The sequence below is a fragment of the Austrofundulus limnaeus genome, unplaced genomic scaffold (assembly GCF_001266775.1).
Source record: "Austrofundulus limnaeus strain Quisiro unplaced genomic scaffold, Austrofundulus_limnaeus-1.0 Scaffold666, whole genome shotgun sequence".
In the NCBI taxonomy this organism is placed as follows: Eukaryota; Metazoa; Chordata; class Actinopteri; order Cyprinodontiformes; family Rivulidae; genus Austrofundulus; species Austrofundulus limnaeus.
In genome coordinates, this window is record NW_013953068.1 from 172,023 (window position 1) to 182,039 (window position 10,017).

Genomic DNA, 10,017 nt, shown 5'->3' on the forward strand with positions numbered 1-10,017 from the left:
GGTGAGGACCCACTGTTTCTTATGGGGACATAAGCCCACCCAGTTCACATCCTATGTAAAGTTTAGGCTAGGTTTAGGTTCAAATGGTAATAGAAAATACTGGTAAATGAATGAAAGTCAATGCAAAGTCCCCATGAGGATAGAAGAACAAACGTGTCTGTGTGTGTGTGAGGAGGGGACAGTCAGAGCGCTGCGGGGAGGAAATCAGACAGTTCAGAGTTTTCCTCATGAGTTGTTGGGACAGCTACTGTTTTTTGGGTTTTTTTGTTAAAACACAGACGGTGCGTTTAAGTTTCCTGTTATTTTTGGGAGCTACAGGTAGTCTTGACGAGTTTGTCGCGGGTCTGGGGGAGTTTCAGCCCCCACCCCTTCTCCTCTCTCTCTCTCTCTCTCTCTGTGTCTCCCCACAGCAAATTTCAGGCTCTGCAATTGCTCCGACACTGCAGCAGCCGCGTTCTGCTTTGAAACGTTTCTTTAGTTTGTTATTGCTACGAGCTCTCACGCTAAAGCGAGAGTTGACTCCTCCCACACTAAGAAAACAGGAGGGGAGGAGTCAGCTGAGCTCCTGTGTAGCGGAGCACAGAGAGGGAGAGAGACGAAGTAAACAAACAAGCAGGAAAATGAAACTTATCGTCCTCATTTTTTTTTGCCGACCTCAAAAAAAAAATTTATCGTGCAATTAATTGATTTATTGACTATCGTGACAGGCCTAATGTTGAAGATGAACAGCCATTTGCCTCGGCCAGCTGGGGTTAGAGAGGAGAGGAAAGAGACAAACAAAAGCATTAGTTCAGGTCTAGATTTTATGGGAAGAAAAGAAAAGAAAACACAGGTTTAAAACAGCAAGAACTACAAACGTAAACCTGAGTCTCTTTCTGAAGACAGTACTGATAACCAGGCCAACAGCCTGTTTTGTTTTGATACTCCCTGTGGCAGTTCACATGTCAAACACACTTTCAGAAAGCATTAATCAGTGCAGGAGTAAAAGAGGTGTGGAGAAAATCATGGCTGCTCAGACGTGCTGCTGTCACTCAAGCTGCTGCTGAGTCGCAGGACTCTAGTCCCTTAGTTTATTACAAACAAAATCTGATCATGTACGTCTTTTAAAGGTCTCAGTTTCAAAATAATCTGAGTCTTTTATGGTTGTGTCGGTGCTGCTGCATAGTTTTACCTGATATTTGTGCCAATAAAGTTTGTTTATTGATGAGACATACGATGAAGGCTACCTAAAGCCAATAGCGATCAAGATCCCGCCTCCCTGCAGCAACCACTGGGTTTGTGTGTGTCTGTGTGTTTTCATAGGCAGACTAGAAAACAGAGATCAGACGGAGAAAAGAAACCACATTAACGTGTGTTAAAAAACACTGCCGCTATGCGTCGGCTGCGTTAACGCGATAACGCTTTAATGTGCCCAGCACTTATTAATTCTAATAATTTATTGCAGTAAAGTATTAATATTATTATTAATTATCAGGAGGAGTCCTTAACATTAGGATGTGATCACGCAGTCAAATATTCACATTAGGGCTGGGCGGTATGACCTCAGATTCATATCATGGTATAAATTGAATCCCTTCACAGTAACAGGTAGGAATGCGCGAGGAAAATAAAGATGGAAGAGATTCTTTAAATTTAGCTACAGCATTCTCTGATAAACATCTACTATAATGAAATTTACTCTCAGTGGTTATGAAGTTGGTTAATGTAAACTCAAAAGTTATTAAAAAATGGTCAGAGAGAACAGGATTGTGAGGATGTATTAAGTTCTTACTCTCCACACCAAACATCAGAACCAGATCAAGAGTGTGATGAAGGGAGTGAGTAGRTCTGTGGACATTTTGAGTAAAACCAATTGACTCAGTTAGATTACTAAAAGCTATGTTTAAGCTATCACTTTCACTATCAACATGAATATTAAAATCTCCCAATATTATAATTTTATCAGTAATTAATAATAAATCAGTCAGAAAATCTGAGAACTCTGATAAAAACTGAGAATAAGGGCCTGGAGGACGATAAATAATAACAAGTAACAGAGGTTTGTCTGGTTTCCATTTTGGATAAGAAAGACTGAGGGACAAAGACTCAAATTAATTATAACTAATATTTGATTTACCATTAATTAATAATTCTGACATAAACTGCAGCTACTCCTCCACCATGACCTGTTGTTTTAGGAACATGACAATTTAAATAATTAACAGGAGTGGATTCATTTATACTAACAAAGTCCTCCTGTTGTAACCAGGTTTCAGTAAGACAGAATAAATCAATATGATGATCAGTTATCAGACCATTAACTAACAGAGACTTAGAAGAAAGAGATCTGATGTTTAAGAAACCACACCTACTAGTTTAATTGTTTTATTCTGTTAAAGTAACTGTGTTTATTTTTATAAGATTTTTATGATTTATTTTTCTAAAGTTTTTATATTTATTTAGTTTGGTCCATGGGTGGGCTGACACATTTTTAATGGGTTTTGGGTGGGTAGCAGAGGAGAAGCAGCAGAGAGGTGTGTAAGACTATAACTCTGCTTCCTGGTCTGGACCCTGGATTGTCAATAATTTCTGTGGTCAACAAAGTCATCCCAGTTTCATAGAAAGTCGAACGGCTCCAGCTAAAGTGAGATCGATGCATAGTTTTGGCAAAGTTACGCACCGAAGCAACATTAATTTTATTGACCTTCGATTGGCGTAACTGGGTGTCATTACTGCTGACGTGAATAACAATCTTACGGTACTTAGATTAGCCTTAGTCAGCAGCTTCAGGTAGGATTCAATGTCACCCACTTTGGCCCCGATAATGCACTTGACCATGGTCGTTGGAGTCCCTAGTGCCACGTTTTGGACTATGGAGCTGCCGATTACCAGTGTCTGTTTCTCAGCGGGTGAGTCACCGAGGGAGGAAAATTGATTTGAAACGTGAACTGTGGTGGTGAACTGGGGGCTTGGCCTTGGCCCTAGAACTATGCCTACTCCGAACCGTCACCCAGCCGGCCTCGGGTGCCGGCTGCACGGGGACTGCTTGAGAACCTCTAACCGCTACCAGCAGCAAAACAGGAAGTGACACAATACGTCTTACCACGAACATCAGCCATCACCAACCAAGTTATCATCTCTTCTACCTTACACTCTAATAGAAGTTTCCAGATTTATCAAAAAGCAAAGACTGGCAAAAAGGAAAGTTCTTAAAATTACAGCAGAGAACTATTATTTCTTAACAATTCACCAGGGAAGAACAGGAAAAAGTAAACAACCCATGAGTTAAAATTTTTGTACAAAGGTGCCTTAATTAAATTTAATCCCTCATTTAATTTCCCTTTGGGATTAATAAAGTATTTTTGAATTTTAATTGAGTTAAGCGTGATACCCAGTCATTTTCATTCTTTGTTTTGCAGGTACCTTCCCATGAAGGATATCATGTGTATGGAGTGTCTGTCTAGAAAGCTTCGAGAAGCTGTGAGTCTGTACCTACGAGTGATCAAAGTGGTGGATCTGTGTGCTGGTCACTGGTGGGAGTACATGCCGCCAGGTAAGACTACTAAGTCAAAACTAAAATGTAATATGCAAAAATTCTGTAGGCTGTTAAGTTTAGTAAATTTTTAAAAATATATTTTAACATGGACAGAACCATTTTATTTACACACAAAGCATTCTGGGTAAATGATGACATCAACTAGGTCCTCGGTGCGAGGCTGCTAGCGAGCTATATCCACCCTGAAGGTTAATCTTGGACAATATCTGACATCACTAAATGAATCCAGAGAGCGTTGACAGAGAGGAGAAGGTAGAAATGACTCAGCCTGSAACTGAAAATATGGATGGAGGACAACAGAGCTGCTTCATGGAAGAAGAACCTCAGCTTAGCCTGTTAGCTTTAGCACGAACGTTATATTGCTATGTATTAGCTCGGCACTAGTGCAAAAACTAACAAGCTAAACTGAGGTCCTCCATCCAYATTTTCAGTTGCAGGCTGAGTCATTTCTACCTTCTCCTCTGTCATGTGGATGGAGGACCTCCGTGACAAGAGGAGAATGTGCAGCGCTGAGCTAATACATACTGTATATATAGTAATAGCATCACCGGAAACGAGTCTGACTTATTTCCGGCAATGCTGACCAAGCTCTGGCACCGGTCGTACAGGGACATAACAGTCCGTATCAACGGGCCTGGTACCCCATACTCCTGGAGTACCCCCCACAGGAGTCCCAGAGGGACACGGTTGAACGCCTTCTCCAAGTTCACAAAACACATGTAGACTGGTTGAGCAAACTCTCATGAACCCTCCAGGACCTTGCTGAGGGTGCAGAGCTGGTCTGCTGTTCCACGACCAGGACGAAAACCACACTGCTCTTCCTGAATTCAAGATTCGACTATCCGATGGACCCTGCTCTACAGAACCCCTGAATAGACCTTACCAGCGAGGCTCAGAAGTGTTATCCCCCTATAGTTGGAACACACTCTGCGGTTCCCCTTTTTAAATAGAGGGACCACCATCGCGGTCTGCCAATCCAGGGGAACTGCCCTCGATGTCCACGCAATATATATAACCTAATTTCCCTCTAGGATCAATAAAGTATTTTTGAACTGATTTTGAATTTGAATATTGTAGAGTCGTGTCAACCAACACAACCCCACAACATCCAGAGCCTTAAAGAACTCTGGGTGAATCTCACCCACCACCGGTGCCTTGGCACTGAGGAGCTTTTTAACCACCTCAGTGACCTCGGCACCAGAGATTGGATAGTTCGACCCAGGGTCCTCAGGCTCTGCTTCTTCATGGAAAGACGTGTCGGTAGGAGGTCTTGACTATCGGCTGCTTCCGGAGTCCCACAGGCCAAAAAGACCCGATAGGACTCCAGGGTTTCCCCTACATGTAATTGATCGTGGTGCACCGCCACGGCTGAGTAGAAGCTGCCACACCTTCGGAATAGCTCCTAGGATCATTGGGACACTCAAACCYCTCCACCACGATAAGGTGGCAGCCCAAGGGGAGGATGATAACAAGTAACATTGAAAATAAATTGAAAATGAAAATGGTTTCTGAAGTAGTGACAACCCCAGCATTTGGCTTTAAAATAAAAGAAAAAAGTGAATATTTAACATTCAGCTTTACAAATATAAATACAGCCCTATCTCCCCTAAATCAATAACCATCAGTAGGTACTGGCACTCAAATTGTAGAATTCACAACAGTTGTTTTTTTTCCCTCAAACCCATTGTTTATGTGTGAAAAGAAAGTACTGATATTTCACAACTGTTTACAAGATACATTGGTTTTGGATCAAACATGTTTTATTCAAGCCAGACAAATGCAGGGAATTGTTGAGAATAAAACATACAGGACTTTATACTGTTTGACAGAAGTTGGGGTGTTTTCAATCCTTGCAGCATTGAGTTCCACTGATTTCTGTTTTTTTAAATTTTTGTTTGAAATTTTTAACAATTATTGCCTGTCCCTACCAATCAAGATACAGTCTGACTTTACAAATCCTGAAGATTTTACATTCTTGTTAAGATGCTTATAAACAGAGTTGCAAATAAGCAGTGCGCAGGTGCGCTTGCGCTGTCAAAAAAGGAGAACGTGCACCAGATGGGATGTCATAAAGCTCCCTTGCGTACCTAAGCTTGTACCTGATTGTTTGTCAAAACAACAGCTAGCAGGGCTCTAGAGTGAGACAAGTTTGATCGCAAAGGTGACCTGACTTCTTAAAAAAAAAAAGAATCCAGCCGCACTGGTGTGAATGGATAGTTCGGTGCGCCACAGCTGGACCCTGATATAAGGATTAAACGGACACTGCCTTCAACAAATCAGACGAAGTCCAGAGCTGTTTTATCCAATCAGAGCAGAGCAGGGCGGGACTTTCAGTGAGAGCAGTTTTGGTTGAAGCAGCGGACCGGCTCGACTCGAGCTGCTGCAGCGACGCGATCAGTCCTGGATTCTCCTCTCCTCCTGCACTTTGCTCCTGACTTACCAGAGACTTTGGTCTGTAAAACCTAACTTTGTATTAAATATATGTTCAGAATATTGTTATCAAACAGATCTGTCCAACTTTGCGTGCATGACTAAACTCTCCTCCTGAGAGACTGCTGTATGAGCATGTCGCTGTGCGTGCAGGCTGTCTGTGAGATTCACTGAGTTCTTCTAATTAAACCACATTAACTAACAGAACATTTGTTTGCCCCATATTAAAGCAAAGATGATTCTCTGTTTAACACCCTAGTCAAAAAAATATATATATATTAAAAAAACAACTTGCCATGTTCTCTAGGTGAAAGAGTTTTAAATCTTATTTTAATTTATCATAAAGATCCACAAATTTCATTCACAATTTTAGATAAAAAAAAACAAGGTTCTTGATATGCTAAACTTGTTTATATTTAGGACCATACTGTGACACAGSTTTTCTGGRATAAATGTAATTTATTAAACAATCAAATACGAAGAATAAATAATTACATGAGCTGAAACCATCTAAAAAATAAAATATTTTTGAATAAAATAGTCTTTTAAAAAATAAATCAGTCTAACAAATAAAACATTTGTATGTTTTAAGTTATTTTGCTCTGTGTAAAAGACAGATATTTTCTGCTTGGACTGAAGAGTGTGGAAAGCTGGTTTAACTAAGGCCAAAGATCCAGAAGACCAAACAGGAGCTGTCCATCTGAGGGACATGTTAGTCTACAAGACATTTAACCATGAAATGTTCAGTTTGTGATGTTTATATGACATACACCCAGGCCCTCGAACACTTAGGTAGTTTACGAAATTTATGCAGAGTAAAAGAATAAAATAAAAAACTTGTTGGACTGATTTGGCATGATGTCCTGAGACGTTGCAGTAGATAGGAGTCATAAAACAGAACAGGGGGACGTTAGATGCCCTGACGCCCCTCTAGATAAATGTGTTAAATGAGTGAAGGAAAATATGAGTGAGCACCAAGCAACAACCCTAGGTTCTCCCCTCAGAACCAGACCAAACATTTTATGTGCAACCCTGGTTATAAAGGACAGCTATAAATAGTCCAAATTCCGACATGTCGTCCTGTGCATGTCCCCTTGTCCTCTTTAGGTTTATGTTGGTGAAAACTGATTTCCTTGGGTTTCTGGGGCTTTTTACTTATTACTGATAAAATCACATTTCCTCCTGCTTCGTTCGCACGCTGTGTTTCCTACTCTAAATTTATATACTCTGGTGCCAGTGTTGGCCCAGTGTGAGGAGCTCTCTGAAGCATGTACAGGAAATGCAAGATTGTGCAATAAATCCAGTGATAATTGTGTAAGTCGGCTGTCAAGATATGGTAAGATCAATCCATGGCCTTGCTATAATCATCTCAAAATTAGTTTTTTTTTACATTGCTGTAATGTTGAAACAAAGTGAAATTAACTGTGTCCCATAAAAGACGAACTAAGGTTTAAAAGACAAAAAGTAAAGGAAAAGCTTTTTTATTCATGCGTTCATGTTAAAAACTGAAGATTTCTGGAAGACGTGCAAGCTGAAGATTTGAGCATCAAATTCAAAATCTTTCTCAAGGATCACAAAATGTCATCAAGTAATCGGACAAGTGGACATCATGAAGACCTTCTTGTGAACTAAATCTGGAACCACAAGACCAAGGACATTTCAGCTCATAAGTTTGAAAGATCCTACATTCTCAATCTTCATCCAAATATTCTGGCTAAATTAATGCAGCTTGATTAGGCACAGATTTTTCTCATCGTTGATGTGACTTAAATGTTACCTAATCTTCTTCAGTTACTGAATGCTTTGCACTGCTTTGCCAATATTCATTAAAAGAGCAATTAAGTCTCTACCAGTTGTGGACAATGATCCTAGGAGCTATGTTGTCAGGGGCTTCATGCCCCCAGTAGGGTCACCCAAGGCAAACAGGTCCAAAGTGCAGCCCAAAGACCTCTATGATGAATACAATGGATGGATTCAGTTTTCTCTCGCCCGGACGCGGGTCAGCAGGGCCCCACTCTGGAGCCAGGCCTGGAGGTGGGGCATGTTGGTGAGCGTCTGGTGGCCAGGCTTTCACCCATGGAGCCCTGTCAGGCACAGCCTGAAGAGGAGACGTGGCTCCTCCTTCCCATGGGCTCACCACCTGTGGGAGGGGCCGTAGGGGAACCAGTTTCCTCGAGAGGGGTTGGACACTTTTCCACTCTGGGGTTGTCCATGCTGAGAGGTGCCGAGCAGGAGTGGGCATACTTATTGCCCCCCCATCTCGTTACCTGTACGTTGAGGTTCACCCCGGTGAATGAGAGGGTAGCCTCCCTCCGCTCACATGTGGGGGGACGGGTCCTGACTGTTGTTTGTGCCTATGAGCCTAACAGCAGTTCAGATTACCCACCCTTTCTGGAGTCCTTGGAGGGGGTGCTGGAGAGAGCTCCTAACGGGGACTCCCTCGTTCTGCTGGGGGACTTCAGCGCTCACGTGGGTAATGACAGTGAGACCTGGAGAGGCGTGGTTTGGGAGGAACGGCCCCCTGATCTGAACCCGAGTGGTGTTTTTTTGTTGGAATTCTGTGCTCGTCATGGATTGTCCATAACGAACACCATGTTCAAACATAAGTGTCCACATGTGCTCTTGGCACCAGGACACCATAAGCCGCAGCTTGATGATCGACTTTGTTGTCATTTCATCTGATCTGCGGCCACATGTTTTGGACACTCGGGTGAAGAGGGGGCGGAGCTGTCAACTGACCATTACCTGGTGGTGAGTTGGTTCCATTGGTGGGGGAGGATGCCGGTCAGACCTGGCAGTCCCAAACGTGTAGTGAGGGTCTGCTGGGAACATCTGTCAGAGTCTACTGTCAGACAGAGCTTCAGCTCACACCTCTGGGGGAACTTCCAACACGTTCTGGGGGGTGGTGGGGGACATTGAGTCCGAGTGGGTCATGTTCCGTGCCTCCATTGTCGAGGCGGCAACCCTCGAACCTGCTGGTGGACTCCGGTGGTGAGGGATGCTATCAGGCTGAAGAAGGAGTCCTATCAGGTCTTTATGGCCTGTGGGACTCCGGAAGCAGCTGATAGGTATCGGCAGTCCAAACAGATCGCGGCTCGGGTGTTTGCTGAGGCAAAAACTCGGGCGTGGGAGGAGTTCAGAGAGGCCGTGGAAAAAGACTTCTGTATGGCTTTGAGGCGATTCTGGTCCACCATCCAGCGTCTCGGGGAGGAAAGCGGTTCGCCACCAATACTGGTAGGGATGGTGCACTGCTGACCTCAACTCGGGATGTTGTGGGTCGGTGGGCAGAATTCAAAGGCCTCCTCAATCCTACCGACACATCTTCTGAGGACCCTGGGTTGGACTCTCCCATCTCTGGTGCTGAGGTCACAGAGGTGGTTAAAAAGCTCCTTGATGGAAAGGCACTGGGGGTAATCAAAAAATTAAACAGACAAAGTAATGTAACAAAGATAAATGCAGCTGATCTAAACCCTCCTGTCGTCCTCAGGCCAAAATGACCCAAGGACAACAGGAGAGTCGAGCAGTGGTAAACTGCAGCCTGCGTCCTATAGCAAAGATCCAAAAAAAAAACTTGTTTTCTGTTGTGCATTGGTTTTTTTATACTTCTGTGATGTTTATTCATAAACATGCAGACTCCTCTTTCCCTGTATCTAGCCAAGGAACTAATTACATATTGCTTCATTTCATTATTATGTATAGGATATAATGTTACAAACACCTCCTCTTCTACATAAAAAATAAAATAGACAAAGAATCATTTTACAAGCAAACTACGACATGTTGATACATGTTTTTTTCTTGAGCCTCCTCCCTCTTCCTGGTCAGGTGACTGGCTCATCACTGCCTGCCATCCTTATTTGGCTGAGACTTCCTGTTCCCATGATTTGTGGTCGTCTTCTCGCAGGCTGCTCCAAGCAGCTGTAGAAAGGAAGAACTGATAACAGGCCTCATGAATACAGGTTGACCTCCACAGGGAGACACCGGTGTAGGGGTCACCTCGAGTGAGGGAACAGGAGTTACTGCCTCAAAGCAGGTCTCGCACAGGCCTGAGA

General features: G+C 43.0%; 1 protein-coding gene across 1 annotated transcript in view; it reads left to right on the forward strand.

The window, feature by feature from the left end:
• fbxo38 (F-box protein 38) overlaps window positions 1-10,017 on the forward strand; it is a 79,185-nt gene that overhangs the window by 3,563 nt on the left and 65,605 nt on the right. The window contains exon 3 of the mRNA XM_014027631.1: window positions 3,399-3,532. Within this exon, the coding sequence (XP_013883085.1) occupies window positions 3,399-3,532 (134 nt within the window). The remainder of the gene's footprint in view (window positions 1-3,398; window positions 3,533-10,017) is intronic.